This window comes from Balaenoptera physalus, assembly GCF_965194825.1.
Source record: "Balaenoptera physalus genome assembly, chromosome: 1".
Taxonomy (NCBI): domain Eukaryota; kingdom Metazoa; phylum Chordata; class Mammalia; order Artiodactyla; family Balaenopteridae; genus Balaenoptera; species Balaenoptera physalus.
The window spans coordinates 97,330,414-97,354,154 of record NC_138882.1 but is presented as its reverse complement, the minus strand read 5'-3'; the positions used below and the strand labels follow the sequence as shown (position 1 = coordinate 97,354,154).

General features: G+C 50.1%; 1 protein-coding gene across 1 annotated transcript; it reads left to right on the top strand.

The window, feature by feature from the left end:
* Positions 1-39: 39 nt before the first annotated feature.
* MOV10 (Mov10 RNA helicase) lies at positions 40-23,422 on the top strand. Its single transcript, XM_082458363.1, has 21 exons — positions 40-158; positions 362-579; positions 13,373-13,576; positions 13,826-14,061; positions 14,257-14,515; positions 15,839-15,973; positions 16,612-16,780; positions 17,551-17,705; positions 17,965-18,141; positions 18,252-18,399; positions 18,801-18,959; positions 19,214-19,317; positions 19,506-19,603; positions 19,705-19,921; positions 20,735-20,852; positions 21,070-21,261; positions 21,489-21,563; positions 22,481-22,606; positions 22,688-22,776; positions 23,031-23,152; positions 23,230-23,422. Exons 2-21 carry the CDS (start codon positions 443-445, stop codon positions 23,313-23,315), a joined length of 3,006 nt encoding a protein of 1,001 aa, XP_082314489.1. The 5' UTR covers positions 40-158; positions 362-442; the 3' UTR covers positions 23,316-23,422.
* The last annotated feature ends 319 nt before the right edge of the window (positions 23,423-23,741 follow it).

The following is a 23,741-nucleotide window of genomic DNA, read 5'->3' as shown; positions in this document are numbered from 1 at the left end:
CCCTTTGCTCCCCTGCTTTTCAATAAGTCCCGAAGTCCTGGGAGGTGGGCGTGGGAGTAGCCCAAGCTGAGGCTAGGAAGTCCTCCCGGACGGTTCAGGGGGCCCCAGGCGATAGCCACGTTCGGATTCTGGCTGGAAGCCAGGGGAGGGAGCTTGGGGTAAGGGGAGGGCCCTGAGGGAGGGGTCAGACTCCTTAGGAAAGAGTTAATGGGAAGAGGGGGAGGGGATAGGACGAAGAGACCGAAGGGAAGGCTCAGGTAGGAAAAGAACGGAGGAGGGAAGCCTGGTGGGGGGAGAAGGGAGCCTGCAGGATCAGGGGTCAGAGTTAGGGGGTTTCTCCCCTGCTGCACCCTCATCCTAGGGCCGCCAACTTCCCGCCGCGGCGGCGACTTTCAGTTTCATTTCTACGAACCCTCCTGCCTGGGCCGCAGTCGCCGCCGCGATGCCCAGTAAGTTCAGCTGCCGGCAGCTTCGGGAGACGGGCCAGAGATTCGAGAATTTCCTGGTCGATCGGGGACTGGACAGGGAGACAGATCGCGAGCGGTTGCGGACCATTTATAACCAGGACTTCAAGACCAGGTACGGGCCGGCCCACTTCCCGGCCCCAAATCGCGGGCCCAGCTTGCCGCCACGACCCCGGCGGCGGGGCCACCCTTCCCGCCCCGGGGCGCGGAGGGACGCAGCTCCCCCAGTGGCTCCGGCCGGTCCCGGGGCCGCGCAGTCCCCCCTCCCGCTCAGTGCCCACGCCCCGCCCGCGCCGCCAGCGCCGCCCGCAGCCCGCCCGCTCTGCCCGGGCCGGGCCCCTGCGCCGAGTCCCCGTGGAGAGCCTCCCCGGCATCCCGCTCCCCCGGCGGCGCGGGACCAGTCCGGGGAGCCGGGTGCTGCGCCCACGCGCCGCCCGCGGGAGTGGGTTGGGGTGGGGGGCAGCGCTCGGCGTGGGGGAGGGGAGCTCGGGAGGGGGCCCATGCTTTGCGGAAGCGCGGGGAGCGAGCTGCCTGCTGGTGGCTACCCCCGGTTGCGCAAGCTTTACGGGGACCCCCGCCCCCTCGTCGAGGGGCTGCTTCCTCGGTGGTTCACTGTCCCAGAGAGCTGAAGAGACGCCGTGTAGCAGGGAGAGTCTCAGGGAGCTCGGGGAAGAAGAAAAGGGCACAAACTGCATACGTACCAAACCTCCATTAGCACCTGTGGCTTCTCCATGGAGACCCGGGCTGGGGCCAGTCTCCTGGAGGCCCCTTCTCATCCTGTGGCTAAAGGCTGTTTGGTCCCCCTTGCCTGTTCCCATCCAAGTGAAAATCAAAGAGACTTCTCTTTCTCAAACCACAGAATTGTGCTTCAAAAAACCTCTATCAACAGGCTGCAGTCTTGGGCCGAAGACCAAGGAACAATTTTAAAGGGATAAATGTAAAGACTTACAGAAATAAATACTGGGTGATGGGAATTTAGGCTTACTAACAGACCTCTTGAAAAAGACCGTGGGTTTTCGCACACCAAAAGGCGGATATGGCTGTTAAAAGAGCCAAAGAAGTGTTAGACTGTGTTAATAGAAGTGTGGTTTGGGGTGAGGGGCAGGAGGTAAGTGATTCTCCAGATTGACCAGATCATTTCTGGAATATTGTTTTCAGTAATGAGTGTCACGTTTTAAAAGGGACATTAACGAGCTTGAGCAACATCTGAAGAAGGAGCAAAGATGATCTGTTTTGTGTCCTCACACTGTGCTGGGCACTGTGGGGAATATAAAGAAAAATACACAATCCCAGGGGAGCAGAAGAGGCTATGATATGCATACAATATACTATAATAAATGGTAAAATAGCATGACGATTATAATAGAGATAATAAGAAAAGTGCTGGAGGAAAGTACAGAAAGAACAATTACCATGGAGTCACATCATCAACACTTCACATCCATGAATTCACCTATGTCCAAAAAAATCAGTATAACGTGGCTCTGAACAAAAGTCTACGACTTCTTTTGGCTCTGTGAAAGAGATTGTTATTCTGATACTTGTTTAAATGGTGAGGAAGACTCTATTTGATTCTGTTGCAGTAGGGGTATTGCAATGGGGAGAGAGATCTAGCTCAGTTCTCAATACAGCAAAGACAGCTGGGAATGTATAACCAAGAGCAGAGTGAGGGGGTCATGGATGGAAAATCACTAAGAGGAGACAGTAAGGGGCTGGGGGCGGGGCAAAGTTGAGGCCTAATGCAGAAGAGGGTTCAGAGGGGCCTGACTAAAGTTTAGTCAAAGAGAGAGTCTTTGTCATATCTAAATCAAAGTTACACAATATCTTCCAATACTGGGGGAAAACAGGCTATGTCAGATAACCACAAACAGGCATATAGAAAACCACATTTACTGTACATTATGGGTGAATTTAAAGGATTTCAGAAGTCATTTTTTAGTATGTACTTGTTTTTAGGCAAGTAAGATACCAGTCCCGTGAAATTATTAGGGAATTCGATGGAGAAGGTGGCATTGACCTTGGCCTTGGCCTTGAAGGCTAGATATCTTAGTACTTGGAGGAGGAGGAAAGACTAACATGTTGATTCATTCTTTTGTGAAACCCCGTCAAAGAAAGGGAGAAATGTTTGCCTTGAGAAGAGAAAAATTGGAGAGGACAAGGTAGTTATCCCTGAATATTTTAAAGACTGTCCTGGAGGAAAGGATTATACTTTGGTGTCACTCCAGAAGGCGGAACTGGGTTCACTCAACATGGCCCCCTTGGGGAGTTTCCTGGTGGCCTAGTGGTTAGGATTCCGGGCTTTCACTGCCCTGGCCTGGGTTTAGTCCCTGGTCGGGGAACTGAGATCCCTGCAAACTGAGCAAACCGAGTGACGCGGCCAAAAAAAAAAGGCCCTCTCACCCTCCACCGGGTGGAAGAGATTTCGGTTCTGATTAGAGAGAACTTTCTTATGCTATGACCTCAACCCTCATCCACCCAATGGGAATTCATTGCTTCTTCCTCTGGGCTCTCATAGCTTATGCTTCACTCTTGGTTATAGCCAGATGGCACCCTGCCTTGTGTTAGAGCTAGTATGTGGCTGTCTCCCCACCAGATTGTAGAGCCTCTGAAGGCAGGGACAGGCCTTTTGTCATGTTGGCGCCTTCCCTCAGTCCCCAGCATAGAGCCTTGTATGTAGTAGATGCTCAACAGAAGCTTCCAGAATCTAATTGAGTTAGTAGGTAGTGCTGATCTATAAGAGAAAAGGCTGTAGGGGAGGTATAGCAAGTCACCTGGTATCAGGAATTCTGGGGCACTTCCTCCCCTAGGAGGGATAGGTCCCTTCCAACTAGGTTATTTTATGATGTTATGAAGTGCCCTGCTCCCAACGCTTAACTTTTCCCATCTCTCGTTATTCATTTAGCAAATATATTTAATTTATATTTAATTAATCTACTGTTTTCTTGGGCCTTGGTTCCTGCCCCTAGAGTGTAGTCTAGTAGGGAGTGGCAGATGTGTAGACAAACGTGTCATTCAGTACTGCAGGAGCTAGTATCGTGTTTTGATAGCTGGAGTTCAAATCCTGACTCTGCCACTTACTAGCTGCATTTGATTTTGACCAAATTTCCCTAACTGTTAAGTGTTTAAAATACTGCCTTTCTCTCAGGGTTGTGTGAGGCCAAAATAAGCTATCATAGGTAAAGCATTTCCCCTGGGTAACAGAGTGCATGGGCTTTGGAAGTGGTAGCTATCATTAACAGTGCTGGTTAGGAGTCCGTTATGGAATAAGTACTGGCATCGTGAAAAGTTTCTTAGAGAAGATGATTCTTGCCTTGGGCAAGAGACTCATTCTCTTATTCAACAAATATTGGCTGAATGCCTCCTATGAGCAAAGCAAAACTGTGTGAATTGCTGTAGATACACAGAAGGAACCTAAGGAAGATGGAGGCAGTTAAAACCAAATACTTATTTAATTTCTGTTGTGATAAGTGCTTGTGAGAAAAAGTCTAGGATGCTTGAGAGCATATAACGTGGAGACCTGACCTAGTCTAGGAACCAGAGGTTTCTGGGAGAAAATGATGTTTGAGCAGAATCTCGAATGATAAATGGAGTTAGCAGATGTAAAGCAAGGGGAGAGCAGTCCAGACTGAGAGAGTAGCACCTTAAAAGGCTGTGGGTGAACTCGCGAGAATGGGGGACAAGAGGCCACAGGGAGGCAGGGGCTGAACTGGGCAGGACCTTGTGGGCCGTGGGGAGGCGTTGTGGGTTTTTCTTTGTTTTGTTTTGTTTTTAATCTTAACAGAAACAGGAAAGCACAAAAATTTTCAAAGTAGGAAACTTACAGAATCAGGGTTTTTAGAAAGATCATTCTGGACCTCTATCCACAGTAAAAAATACATTTACTTTGGGGTCTGGTATATACAGCTTTCATAGAACAGTTTGTGTCCTTGAAACAGTACTTAGCTTCACTCGCTGCCCTCTGATATTTTTTATTCTATTTTACTCCAGTTTTGCAAGTCCTGGTCTTGACCCACAAATGAGAGTTGCAACCCACAGTTTGTAAATCCCAGAACTATATGTTCCTTTAAGATGGCTTCCAAATGTTGTTAGGTAGCTAGTCAGACATGAGTGGTCCTGCCCCATCCTGGACAGGGTCATCTTTCCCTCCCCCCACCCCCCACCACTGGTGACAAGAACACACCCAGAGACCCTCCCTTTTTTGGTTAAGGACCGCTAAGCTTCCAGCCAGTTTCACGACCAAGCAAGGTATCAAAAACCCAATGGGCTTTCCAAACTGTCATCATCGGTTGGCGCAGGGGCACCAAGACCTAAGAGATGACTCAGAGTAACCCAGGGTTCGTTATGCTGTATTTATAATAAATCAGGGTTGCAATTTTTGCCCCACCCCCACCCCCCTGTGGGTGGGGCGTGGCAGTTTATGCGTAAGCCCCTGTGCGCAAGGAGAAAAGTTACGTAAGCTAAAGCTGTCAATCAACTTGTCAATCAAATGACGCACGACACAGGGAGGGACTTTTCGCCACTCTCTAAAAAACCAACCTTATGCTCACTGCAGGGCTGCTTCTGGTTCCCAGACAGCCCGCTCTCCTCCCTTCTTGAGAGGGTACTTTTGCTTCGCCTAAAAACTTCTGCTGCTTGAAACTTCTCTGTCTCTCGATTGAATTCTTTCCCTCAAGAGGACAAGAACTGAGGAATGGCCGTTCTACCGGTAACAATCTGGTATTGTGTTCTGAAATACCATCCCTCGGGCTAGTAGGCTTTCCTGAACTGGGTCTAAACGATTAGTCATTTTTCACCCAACAAACAACAGGGGGCAGGGCTTTACAGACCAAGGCTATCCAACGGTAGCAGAAAAGTCTGGAAGGAGGTGTAGCAGTACAATAGCTGGGAATGGCTGAGGTGCCATTTAGAATGGATGTGGGGTGGACCTGTTCTTCGGTTTCTTCTCTAAAATGGGGGGATAATAGTTGCTACCTCAAAGGGTTGTTGTGAGGAGTAAATGAGATAATGCAAGTAGCTACTTAGAACAGCACAAAGTAAGTGCTCAGTAAATGTTTTCTATTGTTGATGATGTTATTGTGTTGTTGATGTGTCATTGTTAATTGTGGTGCGTCCGAGTGGGCCATATTAAAGGGTTAGACTTAGTCCTGTAAACCGTGGAGTCATAAATTGGGAGACATTATCTGATTTGTGTTTGTTGAAAACTCCTGCAGACTCTTAGGGGATGGACCAGGAGAGGGGGTGTGAAGTCAGAAGCAGGAGGAACAGTTCATAGGGCTTGGCAAAATGATAAGATCATCAAGCAGTTCACAGAAGAAATATAAATGACTAATAAACAGAAGGAAAGATACTTGATTATATTAATGATCAGGGAAATGCAGATTTAAACAAGATACCATTCTTTTCCTTATCAGATTGTCAAAAATTTAAAGGATTGAAGATTTCTGATGTTAGGGTCTGGGAAAGGGTTCTCTCAAATGCTTATTAGTGAGAATGTAAGTTTGTACAACTTGTTTGGAGGACAGTTTGGCAAAACTTATCAAAGTAAAGGTTCATTATTCTCTTTGACCCAGAAGGATGGTTATTGTAACGTTTGAAATAGCCAAAAATTGTAGGCAGCCTGTCTGTCACTGAACAAATAGTTAAGCACACCACAATGCAGTCATACTGTGCTATCCTTTGCAGCCATTCAAAAGAGGTGGCTTGGTAAAATGTTGTCATGGAAGGCTGTCCATGGTGGTGAAAGAAGTCTGTTGCAGAATAGTATGTGTAGCACACAAAAAAATATGTGTAATTAAAAATGTATTTTTTTTAATTCAGAGAAAAGGGCCTGGAAAATATATATATCGAACAGTTAAGCAGGTAGTTGGGAGTGAGGGAGTGGGAGCCCTTAATGTTTTATGCTAGGTATTCGTCACGTTTAAATATTTTTTAATGCTTTTGGTAACCACTCTTTGACATCTCTTTACACATGCATACTGTCATCCCTTGATATTCGAAAGGGATTGGTTCCAGAACCACACCCCCTACACACACACACACACACACACACACACACACACACACGCACGCACGCACGCGCGCGCACCCCGCCCTGCCGATTCCAAAATTTGAGGGTGCTCTAGTCTCTGACATAAAATAGTGTGGTATTTGCATATAACCTATGCAGCATACTCTTCCGGGTTACTTTAATCACCTCTAGATTGCTTATAATACCTAATACAATGTAAATGTTAGGTAAATAGTTGTAAATACAATGTAACTGCTACGTAAATAGTTTCTGGTGTGCAACAAATTCAATTTTTGCTTTTTCCAACTTTCTGGAAACTTTTTTTCCGAATATTTTTGGTCTGTGGTTGGTTAAATTCTCAGATACAGAACCCCTGGATAAGGCAGGCCCGACTCTAGTTACATCACACCTATGTAAGTTTACCAACATGGGATCATGATGATCTAATCCTTTTTGTCGTGGACCCCTCTCATATCAGCATCCCACCCCCATTTCCACGTTCTGCTCCACACTCAGGTAACTCATATCAATCAGGGTTTGTTTGTTTGTTATTGTTTTATTTTTAAAAGATCATGTTGTACACATTTTCCATATCCTGATTTTTTTATTCATCAATACATCGTGGAAATGACTCCTAATTGTCTGGTATATTTTTCTAATGCATTGTTGGTTTTTTTGCCAGCATTTTGTTATGACAAATTTCAAACATAAAGAAAAGTTGAAATAATTTGACAGTGAACAATCATATACCCTTGTTACTGAACACAAGTTGGTGTGCCCCACGCACAGTGAGGCCAAACAAACCGAACTCTCGGAGTCTGGAGCAGAGAAAGGTTTATTACAGGGCCAAGCAAGGAAAACAGGTGGCTTGTGCAGCTCCCCGATGTTTTTAGGGAGAAGTTTTTTTGTTTTTTTTTTAAATTTATTTATTTATTTATTTTTGGCTGTGTTGGGTCTTCGTTTCTGTGCGAGGGCTTTCTCTAGTTGTGGCAAGCGGGGGCCACTCTTCATCGCGATGCGCGGGCCTCTCACTATCGCGGCCTCTCTTGTTGTGGAGCACAGGCTCCAGACGCGCAGGCTCAGTAGTTGTGGCTCACGGGCCTAGTCGCTCCGCGGCATGTGGGATCTTCCCAGACCAGGGCGCGAACCCGCGTCCCCTGCATTAGCAGGCAGATTCTCAACCACTGCGCCACCAGGGAAGCCCCTACGGAGAAGTTTTAATAGGCAAAATCTGGGATGAGAGTTTCTGGGTGTGTGACTTTCTTCTGATTGGTTGCTGGTGAGGTAACAGGGCGGTGCTCCAGGAATCTTTTGCTCAGCCTGAAGTTACTGTCATCCACCTGGGTGGTGGCCTAAGTTCCTACAGAACTCCAAGGTATTGTTATGTATATTACTTGAGGAGGAACTAGGACCCTGCCCCAAGGCTGCACTATTGTTTCTTGACTTCAATCCCCTTGTTTCTGCCTTCCCTTGTTTCTGCTAATCAGGGAAGGACCCTGATTAGCAACGGTTTGAATCTGCCTTCTGGAACTCTGGGAAGGTAAAGGAGGCTGAATGAAGCTTATTTCTACAAACAAGAAACAAGGGGCACAGAAAGACTTTTGTGCCACAGGATCCTGCTTGGTTTCACCTCACCTGGACTTCTTAATTTGTATTTGACACATGCCTGCCCATCGATCTATCCATCCAGATAGTTAGACAGATATATCCCCAGCATACGGGGATCTTAGTTTCCTGACCAGGGATGAACCCGTGCCCCTGCAGTGGAAGCGGGAGCCTTAACCACTGGACCACCAGGGAATTCCCCATGTAGCTATATTAATTTTTTGATGCATTTCAAAGTAAGTTACAGACATCAGTACAATTCACCCCTAAACACGTCACCATGATTATTATTAACTATAACAGTTCAAAATTTGTTTACGATATACATACATATATTTATTTATTTATTTATTTATTTTATTTTTTTATTTTTTTGGCTGCACCTCACAGCTTTTGGGATCTTAGTTCCCCAACCAGGGATTGAACCCACGCCCTTGGCAGTGAAAGTGCGGAGTCCTAACCACTGGACCACCAGGGAATTCCCATGTTTATGATTTTTTTAAAGTAAAATTTACCTACAGTGAAATAGACAAATTTCAAGTGTACCGTTCTGTGAGTTTTAACAAATCCATATACCTGTGTGCAACCCCCTATCAAGATATATGACGTCACCCCAGAAAGTTCCCTCATCTCCTGTCCTATTTAGTCCTCACCCTTACCCACCCAGAGGCAACCACTGCTCTGATCTTTTTTTTTTTCTGAGATAGTACCTGTTCTAGAACTTTATGTAATGGAATCAGATAGTATGTAGTATGTACTCTTTTGTGTAAGGCATCTTTCACTCAGCATAATGTGTTTGAGATTCACCCATGTTGTTGTATCAGTAGTTGCTTTTTACCACCGAATATAAATCACAGGGACTTCCCTGGCGTTCCAATGGTTAAGACTCCATGCTTTCAATGCAGGGGGCCCGGGTTCGATCCCTGGTCGGGAAACTAAGATCCCACATGCTGCACAGTGCAGCCAAAGTTGTGTGTGTGTGTGTGTGTGTGTGTGTGTGTGTGTAAATCATAGTTTGAAGGACAGTGTTTTCAGTTTGGGGCTATTTTGAATAAAACTGCTATGCACATTCTTGTACAAGTCATTTTGTGGGCATATATTTTCATTTCTCCTGGGATATACCTAGGGGTGGAATTGTTGGGTCATAGGATAGATAATATTTACTTTTTTTTTAATCTTGGGCAAGTTGCTTAACCTATTTTAGTGGTGGCAGCAAAGTCTTCTGGAGTGGTCTTCTGGTGTGACCTTGCCTGGGGTTAGGCTGTCCAAGTTTGGACAACATATATAACCTGACACTTAACATTCCAAGCCATTGCACAGCAGTGCTGTGTGGCAGCCAGAGGTTCAATGTTTGCATTGTTATCTATTTCATCTATAAAATAACAGTCTGGAATTATTTGATACTTCTTTCACCCATTCTCCCAGCAAGTACTTATTGAATAAATACCAGTGCTAGGTCTACACTAGATGTTATAGTCACATTACTTTCTTAATGAATTTTTATTCCATGCATAATATAATAATATATTCTTTTCATTAAAAATCAGAACATTATGTTATATGTTTGGTTTTACAAGAAACTATCAGACCTTTTTCTAAAGTGATTATACCATTTTATATTCCAACCAACAATGCACGAGCGTTCTGGTGTTTTTGTATCCTTGTCAGCATTTGTTGTTGACAGCCTTTTAAATTTTAGTCATTTGAATGGGTGTGATGCATTCTTTTTAATGGTTGTGTAATATTCTATAGTGTGGGTGTTTACAACTTATTCAGCTATCTCCCTATTTATGGGCGTTTGTTTCGTTTTCAGTTCTTGGCCACTGAGAATGACTCTACAGTAAGCATCCTTGAACATATGTTCTTATATGTTGGTACTTTTCTTTTCCGTGGGATACATTCTCATGAATTAAAGGATATCTGTATATCAGATGTTCGGAGATATTGCCAGATTGTTTTCCAAAAGGTTGTAATACTTCACCTTTCTACCAGCACTGTATGAGAGTTTTCTTTTCCACATAGCAATACGTGTTGTGCCTATTTTCCTTTTTTATCAGTCTAATGGAAATAAAATGATACCTCGTTTTTACTGTAGTTTGCATTTCTCTACTTTTAGAGCATCTTTTCATACTTCTGGGTCATTGGAGTTTGCTCTTTAAGTTGAATATTCAGTTTTTCTATTGTTCATCTTTTTTTCCCCTAGAAATCTAGGTGACTAGATGTGTAAAAGAACTGGTGCTTTTTTCAACTAGTATGTACTAAGTTTGTGATTTTTTTAAAAAAAATTTTTTTTTAATTTTTTATGACTGTCACCTTAGACCAAGTGAATTTGAGTAGTAGTAATAGATGTGAGGTATAATTTGAAAGCTACTTAGGTGGTAGCACCTATAGTAGAAGTTGCAAAACTTGCAAAGTTGAGTTCCTCCTGCCCATGTGTCCATGCAGAAGCTCCCAGAGATAGGAGATTTCACCTTAAAACTGTGCTTTGGGCTTCTCTTAAAAGCCAGATCTGGCCATCTTGGGCCTGCATTCCCTGCTGGCAACGTCTGTCTGGAGATGAGTAACAGTTCCCCCCTTTAGACAGGACTTGTGCTCCTGGGTTTGTCCAGTCCCCTCAGGGTTCCGTTTCCTCCCCAGCACTAAGCTGAGAGCTCCAGGGCATTTCAGAGCACCTGCACTTTTCTTATAGTAGATTATAGTATATTAGTGTAAGAAGGACATGTATAGGATTACACATGTCCTTCTTACACTAAGGACTCAAAAATGGGACTGTACAGGTGCCTGAGACAGCTGCAGGTATCAGATACCTGTGGAGTCTGGCATCTGTCGGCATTTGAGTGTGTGCCTGATCCATGGAATTTAGTGACTCACTGACCAGGGGGCCCGGGTGAAAGTTTCTGATGACGCCCTGATTTCAGTCCCTTTGCCTGGACCCCTCAGCAGCGTTTGAGCCTGATACCTGATTCTCCTCCCTCTCTTAGTGGTAACTGCTGTTTTCTCTTCCTCCCTGGGTTATGCTGGCCTCGGGTGTTCTCAGACTACTCACACTCTCTGGTTGTAACTACTACCTGACGTCTCCCTAATATTAAGCTCTGCTTTGCCTTTGGCCTGAGTTCTCAGCTTCTGATTCATGGAACTAGCTGCCTCTGGACCACGGGGATCTCAGACTGACCATGTCCACACCCAAACGTTGTGGTCGGCCCTTCCAACCTCCTCCTCCTCTTGTTTTTACCTCCTATCTCAGGAATAGTTCCTGAAGCCAAGCCATTGGTTTGGGTGTTGTCCTCGACTCCTTCCCTCTTCCCAGCCTCCACTCCCTCTCCTGTCCAAAGCCAAATTCTGCTAATTTTATGTTCTCAATATCAGATCTGTCCCCTCTTCTATCCTCACCACTGCCTTGTTTGGGCCCTTGTCATCTTTTAATTGGACAATTGCAATGGCCTTCTTCTAACTGGTCTCCCTGCCTACAGTCTTGCCTCCAGCAAATCCATCCTCCAATCCTGATGCCTGAGTGATCTGAAATGCAAATATGATCTTGCCACTCCCCTGCTTAAAACCCACCAACGGGGTGGTTCTGTAACCACAGTGTAGCCTCTGGTGCAGGCTGAAAGTAAGTTGCTACTCTTACTACTACTGCTACTATTAGTACTACTATTGCTACTAATAGGATACTAATAATAGTAGCTAACATTTCCTGAGCATTTTCTATTGTGTTTTCAAATGATTTATTATCTCTTTAAGACAAATCAGAGCCGATTCAAAGTTTTCTGAATGGTATCACTCATTTGCTTGGGGAGAGGGAGAGGGGCAGAGTTATAGGCAGGGGGCACCAGGGAAATGTCTGTAACCATAAATGATCTTATATATGCTAGTGAGTGACCATGCTGATTGGGCCTTCATAGTTAAATAGGCATTACCATGGTTCCTAGGAGCTAGGATTTCCTTTCATTCCCTAAAAAGCATGGAGGGTGGGAGGTCAGCTGTCCAGATCTCGAATGTGTCCATGAAGTGTGTTGCACGTGGGGATGTCCTCTGGCTCTTGGGTGCCAGTAAAGGAGGAGAGCTTCTGGCCTTCAGGGTCAAGTGCAGGCTTCATGGCTTGGCATGCAAAACTATGCAAGACCTGGTCCCTGCCCACCTCTGCTGCCTCCAGCCAATCCCTTCCTTGCACTCTTCACTCTAGTACAACCAGACTGGGTGTGATACTAATCAGAGCGCACCTTACTGAGATCTTATGTGCCAAGCACTGGGCTAAGTGGACACCATAGTGTCCGTCTCTCATGTAATTCTCACAGCCACCCCGGGAGATGAGTCTGCCATTATCCCCATTTTATAGAGGAGCAAAGTGAGGCTTTGCGAGGTAACCGAGATGGCTCAGCTAGTGGCAGAGTGGGCGGTCCCCCCAGCCTCTCCGCACGTGTTCTCGGTAGACCACCCCCCCCCCCTCGGCTCACGCTCTGTGCTCCCCCTGCGCCTGAACGACACCCATTCAGCCTTCAGGACTCAGTTCTGATGCCGTTTCTTCGGGAAGCCACCAGGGCTGAGCCGACCCCTCTGAGCTCCCGACAGCGGGCTGGAACGGATGTGTTCCGTCTGTGCTCCTTGAGGCCTCTTTGAAGCCCCAGCATCTAGCGCAGTGTCTGGCACATAACAGGTCTCTGTAAGTGTTTGTTGAGCTGACTAAACTGAATTCCAGGCGCTGAACCTCGAGGTTGTTGTTCTTCTGACGTTTTCCCTGTCTTCACCTTCTCTAGGCCCAAACAAGCTATTTGATCTCTGGAGAAAGGATCCTTTCCCTCCTGCTTGGGTTCCACCTGCACCCTATGACTTCAGGGGGAAACTGCTGTCTGATCAGCCACCTTGCCCACACACCCTGGACATCTGTACTCTCTGCCCCTCTCTCACTCCTCACCAGCGGGCTGGACCCCGAATCCACACCCCTGAATCAGCTTCTTCGGCTTCCCCCTCAGCTTTAGCTCTTTCCGCTTCAGTGTTTGTATCTTTTCTGTCCCAAATTCCCCCTGCCCCCCACCACAAATCTTCCTTTCTCTCTGTCTTCCCTTAGTCCTCCAATTAAATAGCCCATCGTTGGGCTTTTCTCCTTAGAAGTGCACCGTCCACCACCTGCTGTTTAAAACAACATTTTGTCTTGAGGGGGTCCCATTGCCTTCCCTGAAAACATTAAAAATTCCTGCCATCCCCAGCCCCGTCCTGTCCCGCACAGAGCGGCCCTCAGATGCCCTCCCCAGCTTGCTGCCCCCGTCCCTCACTCCCCAGTCTCCTCTGCTCCCGGCAGCTTTGGGACCCCCGCCCCTGGCTTCTCCTCCATGCTGTATGGAATGAAGATTGCCAATCTGGCCTACGTCACCAAGACCCGGGTCAGGTTCTTCGGGCTCGACCGTTGGGCCGACGTGTGGTTCCCAGAAAAGAGGAGAATGAAGCCGGGGTCGGAGATCAGCAAACACCACAAGTCGCTGCTGGCCACGATCTTTTATGACAGGTGTGTGACGGGGTGGGGGGCGTGTCTGGCTGGGGAGAGGGGCTGTTGCCTCCGCTTGGGGTAAGGCTCCATCCTGCAAGGACTGGGGTAAAAGCAGGAAAGGAGCTAATTGGCCTGGGGGAGGGGATGGGTTTCCTGAGCACAGCTGGCACTTGGCCAGCCTCCCCAAGCCTGTAACTTTCTCGGGAGGCAAGCCCCAGGCTTGGCTGCTCCAGCCCCAGCCGTGATCTTGACTCCCACTCTCCCCAGGGCTGAGTATCTTCACGGGAAACATGGGGTGGACGTGGAGGTCCAGGGGCCCCATGAAGCCCGAGATGGGCAGCTCCTTATCCGCCTGGATTTGAACCGCAAGGAGGTGCTGACCCTGAGGCTTCGGAATGGAGGAACCCAGCCTGTCACCCTCACCCACCTCTTCCCATTCTGCCGGACGCCCCAGTTTGCCTTCTGCAATGACGACCGGGAGCTGCCCTGCCCACTGGGCCCTGGTGAGTGGGTTCCCAAAGGAAAGAGCCTCTGGTGGACAGAGTCCTGCCCTAGGAAGGTCTGATGCTTCAGGAACGTGCTGTTGCTGGCCCGTGGGCTCCTACCTTGGGATGGGGCTCTGGGGGGGAATGTCAGTGTTGGGGTGCTGGTGGGAGGATCCCTTCCCCACCCCGACTCACTCAGCCATCCTCTCCCAGGTGAATGCTATGAGCTCCATGTCCACTGTAAGACCAGCTTTGTGGGCTACTTCCCAGCCACTGTGCTCTGGGAGCTGCTAGGACCTGGGGAGCCAGGCTCAGAAGGAGCTGGCACTTTCTACATTGCCCGCTTCTTGGCCGTCGTGGCCCACAGCCCCCTGGCAGCACAGCTGAAGCCCACGACTCCCTTCAAGCGGACCCAGATCACTAGAAACCCTGTGGTGACCAACCGGATAGAGGAAGGAGAGAGACCCGACCGGTAAGTCCTCCCTCCAACCCAGTCCTGGCTGGGGGTGTCCCAACACCACAGTGTGGGCCCTTGGGAAGAACACAGAGCCCCCTTTCCTAACTGTGAGTTAACTCCTCCAGACCTCAGAGACCTTTTCTGTCTAGGAAGAAAAGCAGATATGAGGACAATGTGAAAAAATTTCAAGTATTTTTGACTGTATGATGGATTATCAGTCAGCCAAGGTGGACACATGTCTCTCTCTCTCTCTCTCTCTCTCTTTTAACAGCTTTATTGAAACAATTCATATACCATACGATTCACCCATTTAAAGTGTACAATTCTGTGCTTTTTTTAGTATATTCACAGATATGTGCAACCATCACCACAATCCGTTTTAGAACATTTCATCACCCCAAAAAGGAGCCCGTACCCTTTACTTATCACCCCTTTTGCTCCCCATTCCCTCCCAGCCCTAAACAGCTACTGTCATCTACTTTGTGTAGATTTCCCTCTCTGGACATTTTATATGAATGGAATCATATATGTGTAAACAGCTCTTTTTGACATGTCCAGGTGTTCACAAAATACTGAACAAACCGTAAGACCATTGTGCTCTTTTTGTTAAAAATATGTGTGTAGGGGAATTCCCTGGTAGTCCAGTGGTTAGGGCTTCGAGCTTCCACTGCAGGGGGCATGGGTCCTACCCCTGGTCAGGGAACTAAGATTCTGCGTGCTGCGCAGCACGGCAAAAAAATTAAGTAAGTAAGTACATAAGTAAAAATATATGTGTATAATACAATTTGACAAAGAAAAATGTCTGGAAGGCTACATACCAAAAGGTTAACATTGGTTATCCCTGGATGGTTAGAATGTTGTTTATTTACTCATTTATTTATTACCTGTTTTCTGATTTTTTTTCTCTGATGAACATGTATTGTTTATGTACATATCTATATGCATATATATGTGTGTGTATATACTTTTTTTTTTTTTTTTTTTTGTCCACACCACGCAGATTGTGGGATCCTAGTTCCCTGACCAGGGATTGAACCCGGGCCCCCTGCAGTGGAAGCACAGAGTCCTAACCACTGGACCGCTAGGAAATTCCCTATATATATATATTTTTAAATGCTTCCAAGTATCATGCTTTCCAAAAATGAGGATGGTCCAACCTTGGCGTGAGCAGCCTCATGAGACAGTGAGTCCTGTCTCCTAGGGCAAAGGCTGCTGACCCCCTTCAGCAATAGTGTTGAAGCAGAGCCTTGTGCTTTCTCTAGGGAGGGGCCTTCTCAGAGACTCTGAAGGTGAAGGGTCTCTGTGTTTGTAATAGCTTTTCTTCTCTCCCTCCTGCAGTGCTAAGAGCTATGACCTGGAGTTAAGTATGGCACTGGGAACATACTACCCACCCCCCCGCCTCCGGCAGCTGCTCCCCATCCTTCTTCAGGGAACAAGTATTTTCACTGCCCCAAAGGAGATTGCTGAGATCAAGTAAGTACCACCCCTCTGCACCCTTTGTGCTGCTTTATATGTTTCTTTTCCACTGGCTTCTTCCCACTGCCCCATGCCTCTGTCCTCAGCCTCCTGTGCTCAGTTCATTCTTCCCCTTACTGAGCACACGCCATGTGCCAGGCACCATTCAAGGTGAATCACTCGCATGATGGCCCTGACATCCTAGTTGGGGAAAGTGAGCATCTATCATCTTATTTCATGGAGTGATGAGTGCTATGAAGAATTAACTGAAGCTAAAGCAGGGTAAGGGGTGGGCTGTGCTATTTTGCAGAGGGCAGCTAGTCCTGGCCTCTTTGAGGAGGTGACACTTGAGCAGAGAATGACATTTGAATGAGGTGAGGGTGTGAGTAATAGAAGGATCTTGGAGAAAGGATGTTCCAGGCTCCAGGATCCACAGTGCACATGCGAGTCAGGTCTGAGGTTGGGGGGCAGGGGCTCCCTTCTTGGAGGCCTCTGACCCCCATCTGCTTCTCTGCCCTTCTAGTCTTCCCCGATTCCTGATGTCTTCATAGTCCCAGAGCTGCAGAGGGAGAGGGTGGATGCTCTCGGACATGGGGGTTGCCTGACCCATCCCGTTCCCGTCCCCTCCCTCCAACCCCCCCACCCATCACTGCCAGGGCCCAGCTGGAGACACCCCTGAAGTGGAGGAATTATGAGGTGAAGCTCCGGCTGCTGCTGCACCTGGAGGAGCTGCAGATGGAGCACGACATCCGGCACTATGACCTGGAGTCGGTGCCCATGACCTGGGACCCCGTAGACCAGAACCCCGGGCTGCTCACGCTGGAGGTCAGGGGTTGGATCGGTAGCGGGGAGGATGGACTCGAGTTAGCCAACCCACAGGCTGTGGGAAGAAAAAAAGGAAGATGAAGTTTTTCCTGTCCCAGAGGGCTCAGCAAGTTGCCGAGTGGGCATCTGGGCCCCAAAAGAGGTGTCAGAGCAAGGCAATAGGGAGGACTGTGGTTTTAGTCTAGACTTTGCTACTACTGGCTGTGTGACCTTGGGCAAGTCTTTTGCTATCTCTGGGCCTTAGTTCCCTCACCTGAAAAGCATGAAGCTGGACTAGATAATTCTTAGAGCCCTCTCCAGCTCTCAGATGTTGAATGTGTACATCTAAGCCCAGAATTACACACGAGAATGGATTCCTGCACACTTGTGCTAAGAAAGGCGCTCAGTGAGAAGGGATGGCAGGTGAGGATGATCAGGGAAAGTTTCCTACAGGAATTGAGTTTTGAACAAGATTTTAAAGGCAGAGTAGGAACAGAGCTGGCCAAGAGGGCAACCGGACTTTCTGGGAAGCTGGCCTCCAAGTCTTGAAATCATGCCCTGGAGGGTTTCCAGGATTCCTGGGCTCAGCATCTCTGAGCACCTTGGGCAGACTTGTCCCTTCCTCATCTCCCCTGACTCTTGCCCTGTCTGGCAGAAGAGGAAAGAGGCAAAGCTTCCTGAACCTGGGGTAGAGGGTAGATCCTCAGAACTTGTGTCTCAGTTGGGGTCTGGAGTGGGCCCTCCACTGGCCATCTCCGGGCTAGAAGCTTGCTGGTGTTTGTGCCCCATAGGTTCCCGGGGTGGCCGAGAGCCGCCCCTCAGTGCTGCGGGGTGACCACCTATTTGCCCTTTTGTCCTCTGAGACACACCAGGAGGACCCCGTCACCTACAAGGGCTTTGTGCACAAGGTGGAACTGGACCGGGTCAAGCTGAGTTTTTCCACAAGGTAGGTGTTGGGGGAACCCTGAGCTGCAGGAAGGTCTCCAGGTGTCCCGGAGGCCAAGGGAGGAGGGTGTTTCTCCCCAGAGTGAGTGGGACCCCAGGGACAGGGCAGGGGGACCCTGAGATGCCTCACCATCTTCCTCTCCTGGAGGATTGCTTGGAGGTCTGGGAAAGGGAGTGGAGTAGATGGAGAGAGTCCTGGCCTTTTATTGCCCACCCCCCCCAATTGGAATTCTTCCCCCTCTCTCTCCCCCTTCCCAAAGCCTCCTGAGCCGCTTTGTGGATGGGCTGACCTTCAAGGTGAACTTCACCTTCAACCGCCAGCCCCTGCGGGTGCAGCACCGTGCCCTGGAGCTGACGGGGCGCTGGCCGCTGTGTCCCCTGCTTTTCCCTGTGGCCTCTCGTGGGGTCCCGCTGCTGCCCTCAGATGTGAAGCTCAAGTGAGACTGTGGGCAGGGGCTCTGGGGCCACTTGGAGTGTGGGTGTAGGGGACGGGGTCAGGGAGGCCTCTGGGACGCGGACAATACCGTGTTTGTGGCCCCTCCGCTAGGCTGTACGACCGGAGTCTGGAGTCCAACCCGGAGCAGCTGCAGGCCATGAAGCACATTGTTATGGGTACCACCCGCCCCGCCCCCTACATCATCTTTGGGCCTCCAGGCACTGGCAAGACTGTCACCTTAGTGGAAGCCATCAAGCAGGTGGGGCCTGAGCGTAGACCTGTGGCCTACACTCTGACTCCCCCCCCTCCCCGGGACAAAGCAGTTGTCCCCAGGTTCTGGTTCCTTCCGGCTCCCTGAACGCACGCCCCCGAACTGGCCTCGAGGGCCAGTGTGGCTGTCGAGCACTGCGCGCAGCTTGGGTACTGCATGTCTCAATCCCCGTAGCCTTGTATAATTACGGCAACAGTTTTCCAGCATTAAAGGGCTGCTGGACTAGCAGGGGGCTGCCGATCTGAACTTGCCTTTTGAGTCACTCCCTCCCTCAGCAATGGGAGGCAAATGCCACACTGCGCCAGCCTGAGTCACAGGCACGTTTCTCCCTCTCCCCTCCCCCTGGAGACCAGAAGCTGCTTCCCACACTGTGCTCATCCCCACCCCAGGTGGTGAAGCACTTGCCCAAAGCCCACATCCTGGCCTGTGCTCCGTCCAACTCGGGGGCCGACCTCCTCTGTCAGCGCCTCCGGGTCCACCTGCCCAGCTCCATCTACCGCCTCCTGGCTCCCAGCAGGGATATCCGCATGGTGCCTGAGGACATCAAGGTACTTGGGGAAGGCGGGGGACCAAGGGGTGGCGGGTGCTGCTCTGGGTAGGCGCTGGGGCCAGGAAACTAGGAGACCTGGATTCTGATACTCGCTGTGTGACCTTGGGTTGGTCAGGACTGCTCTCTGGGCTTCAGTTTCCCTGTGTGTAAAGTGAGAGAGGTAAATAAAATTGCCTGGGGGGGCCCAGACCCAGAGCGAGGGTGAGAACGGAGATGGAGCCAAGCTGACTCCCCTCCCTGCACAACCCTCAGCCCTGCTGTAACTGGGATGCAAAGAAGGGGGATTACGTGTTTCCTTCCAAGAAGAAGCTGCAGGAATATCGTGTCTTAATTACCACGCTCATCACTGCCAGCAGGTGGGAAGTGTGTGTGTGTGTGTGTGTGTGTGTGTGCATGTCTTAAATCGTGTGTTAAGAGGTAGCGGGCTGGGGAAATGGGGAAGAATGGTGCCTGGGGAGTTGGGGGGAGGCCCAGCTTGGGGGAGCATTCAGGTTTGGTAGTCGCGTGCCTGGATGTGACCCCTGCCTGGCCTGACACCTCCCAGGTTGGTCTCGGCCCAGTTTCCCATCGATCACTTCACACACATCTTCATCGATGAGGCTGGCCACTCCATGGAGCCAGAGAGCCTGGTGGCCATAGCAGGTGAGGGGTTCGGGGGCGGGGGGGGCTGCGAGTGTGTCACCCCACATGGCATCGGGGAGGTCCCACCACACACCTTTCTCCTCACGCTACCCACCTCCCAGGGCTGATGGAAGTCAAGGAAGCAGACAATCCAGGAGGGCAGCTGGTGCTGGCAGGAGACCCTCGGCAGCTGGGGCCTGTGCTGCGTTGCCCGCTGACCCAGAAGCATGGGCTGGGGTACTCACTGCTGGAGCGGCTGCTCACCTACAATGCCCTGTACAAGAAGGGCCCTGATGGCTATAACCCCCAGTTCATAACCAAGCTGCTACGCAACTACAGGTATCCCGCACCCTCTGTGTCATCCCCTGCCTTTCACACCCTCTGCAAGCCCAGCTGGCGGCTCCATCCCACAGTCCTCAGAGGCTGCGTGATGCAGAAAGACTATCAGCTGGAAGGTGGGAGTTCTTCTCTCCAGTCCCGTCACTGCTCCTCCAGTTGCTTATCTGTACCTCAGGGGATGGTCAGTGGTTCCTAGACACCGGAATATATCTGATGCTGGTCCCAGGTGAAGTTTCTAGGCGTCCAAGGAGAAATGAGAAAAACAGGGACAATGTATTTTTTCATAAACCTAATGGTTATTCAAGTTAAAGAGCTATGCTTCCTTTAGTCAGTGAGTTCATATATCTAAAATGCTCAGATGAGTTCCTGCATCTTTAGTTCCTTAGATGAGTCCACTAGGAATTCAATAAATGTTAGCTGTTGTGTTAGTACTGCTGATATTTTTGGATTTAGCACATTATCTCATCCAATAATGGCGACAGTAGGTGATTCTTGCTTTTGTATTGTCCTTCCTTGGCAAAATTGAAACTTGAGAATGGGCCCCTAATTTCTTGGTGTGGTGTTTTCATTTAAATTTGACTGGTCTATGAAATCTGTGGATTGGATGTTCTCAGGAGCCACATTTGGTTCTGCTTTCTGTGGTAAACAGTGCCCAGCAGCAAAAACTGTAGCTGAATGAGTCTGCTATGCAGTGGGCAGGAAGACAGGAGGATAGTGTGTGTGAGCTCCAAGCAGGTGGAGCGGAGGTCCCTGAGGGTGGGGCAGAACTAATCCGCCCCCCTGGTCTTGCTCTTCCTTCCTTCTGCCTCCCAGGTCTCACCCCACCATCCTGGACATTCCTAACCAGCTGTATTATGAAGGGGAGCTGCAGGCCTGTGCGGACGTTGTGGACCGAGAGCGCTTCTGCCGCTGGGAGGGTCTGCCTCGACAGGTGAGGCTGAGCGGGGCTGGGGCTCAGGCTCCTACCCCTGTACCCCAGCCTCCCTCTTATTGAGGGTGCTGGGTAGCAGGAGGCTCTGAGTAGAAGCCATGAGCCCCTCCCTTTGTCACCTAGGCCTGGGATCCCCCACTCCCTGGAAGGGTTTGAGGGTGGGAGGGAAGGGAGGCAGGGAGGTCCAGCTGAGGGTTTCCCCTGACTCCGTGTCCAGGACTTTCCCATCATCTTTCACGGCGTAATGGGCAAGGATGAGCGTGAAGGTAACAGCCCGTCCTTCTTCAACCCCGAAGAGGCTGCCACGGTGACTTCCTACCTGAAGCAGCTCCTGGCCCCCTCCTCCAAGAAGGGCAAAGCCCGTCTGAGCCCCCGAAGCGTGGGCGTCATCTCCCCATACCGGAAGCAGGTCAGGTCCTCAGTTCCCATCAGGGGTGGGTCCCCCCAGATGGTACCTCCTTAGCCAGACCACTAGGCAGAGGGTCCAGCTCAGGCCTCCGCTGGCCCCATATCGCAAAAGAGTGCAGAGGTCAGCTGCATCTCCCTCTTTGCCCCCCAGCTCCCTGGCCTCCTGCCTGGCACCCTCTTGCACTGGTGTAATGGCATGAGAGAAAGGCACCTGTCCCCATCTTCCAGGTGGAAAAAATTCGTTACTGCATCACCAAACTTGACAAGGAGCTTCGGGGACTGGATGACATCAAGGACTTGAAGGTGACCCTCACCACTGTTTCACATTCCCTCCCTGACTTCTGTCCCCCTCGCTTCCCCACTTCCAGACACCTCCTCGGGTCCCTGCCCCACTGCTGCAGGCCAGCCCAAGTCCCTGCTCCACCCTCACTGCCTGAGACAAACTTGGGCTTTCCCCAAGCCTCTCACTCCTGGAGATCCCAACTTGTAGGTCTGGGATGGGACCCGGAAGCCCGCATGTTTAGCAAGCACCTCACATGATTCTTATGATCAGGCTGGTTTAAGGTCTCTGCCCTAAGGAGAAAGTCCAGACTCCCCAGCCTGCCTGACCTGTCATGTGATGATGTCCCCACTCACCTCTCCCACCCTCTGAGTCAGTCGGCAGCTCAGTTCTTTCTCAGATAAGAATCACCTGGAGAGCTTTTAGTGCTGCCAGCGCCAGGGCTCCACCCAACCAATTAACACAGCTATCTGGGGGCAGAGCCAGGGCATCAGGTTTTTTTACGGGCTTCTCAGGTGATCTCCCGTGCAGCCAGGGTTGACACCCAGGGCTTTAAGAGTTAGAGGCCTCTCCCATGGAAATTCTGATTCTGGAGGTCTGGGTTAGGGCCTAAGGTTACATATTTTTAACAAGTACTGAGTGATTATCTTCAGGAAAGTTTGAAAAACACTGCTGAGTTATTGTTCTTTGCAGTCCTGTTTTCTTTGCTTAGAACCCTTTCGAGCCCCCACCCCTTTAACTGGATTCAGCCTTCAGGTTTCAGCTTCCATGGCACCGTCCTGTCCTCTTTCCTGCCCAGCAGGACACTGGCTCACTCCACTGTGACAATTGCCCTCAGGTTCACTGAGGCGAGGCGGGGCTGGTCCCTGGGTCCCCCACTGCCTCCCTCCCCTCTAGGTGGGCCCCGTGGAAGAGTTTCAAGGCCATCCCTCCCCTCTAGGTGGGCTCCGTGGAAGAGTTTCAAGGCCAGGAGCGCAGTGTCATCCTCATCTCCACCGTGCGGAGCAGCCAGAGCTTTGTGCAGCTGGATCTGGACTTTAACCTGGGTTTCCTCAAGAACCCCAAGGTTCAGGGGCTGGGGGGTGGCAGGGACTCCTCCTTCCTGAGGGCCCTTCCCTGCCGTGACCCCAGCACTTCTTCTCATCAGAGGTTCAACGTGGCTGTGACCCGGGCCAAGGCTTTGCTCATCGTGGTGGGCAACCCGCTCCTGCTGGGCCACGACCCCGACTGGAAAGTGTGAGCATCCCACCCGCAATCCCTCTTGGTGGCCACAGCCCCCAGCCTAGGACAGCTGTAGTTCTATGAAGCACCCTTGGGGCTCAGTTAATCTTCCAATCTATTTATCTTAACAATATCCCCATTTGCCAAGGTTAAGTAACTTGCCCCAAGGCACAGGCCCCTTGTGCAGGACCAAGGCTGGGCCTCCAGCCTCTGCTGGTACTCGGCCAGCCTTGTGCAGCTGTGTGTGTGAATGTCCCTGTACCCCACAGATTCCTAGAGTTCTGTAAAGAAAACGGGGGGTATACCGGGTGCCCCTTCCCTGCCAAACTGGACCTGCAGCAGGGGCAGAACTTACTCCAGGATCTGAGCAAACTCAGCCCCTCTACCTCAGGTATGGCTGGGCTAGGTGGGGGACAGTGCTGAGGGAGGATGTAAGTTACTAACAAAGCTGGCCTCCTCTCTTTATAGGACCCAAAAGTCACGACTACCAGGAGCGGGAGGGTGAAGGGGGCCTGCCCCTGCAAGTGGAGCCGGAGTGGAGGAATGAGCTCTGAGGACCGCCCACCCGACCCTTCCCCTGCTGCTAACATCAAGCTGCTAACAATTGGGGGAAGGGGGAGGAAGTAAAACTGAAAAAAAAAAAAGCTTATTCTATGCAAAAGCCTCCTTGTCTCTTCAGCCTGGCCCCAGCTTCCTGAACTCCCAAGATGACCTCACAGGGGAGGGTGGGACTGTCACACCAGCCCAGGGCCATACCCCTCCCCCGCCAAAGGAACCCAACCCCCATGTCCAGGGGAGGAAACCTAGTGGGAGGTGGCAGGGAAGCCACCCACAGGCTTCTAAGTTTAGCCCAGTGCTCCAGACCACTCCCCTCACCCGCCTCCAAGGCCCAGAGCCAGGCATGACCTCATCCTTTTCTCCAAGACTCCACCCTGCCTGCCTGGGAGTCCTGCCTTTGCAGACAGGGGGCCAGCCTGGCA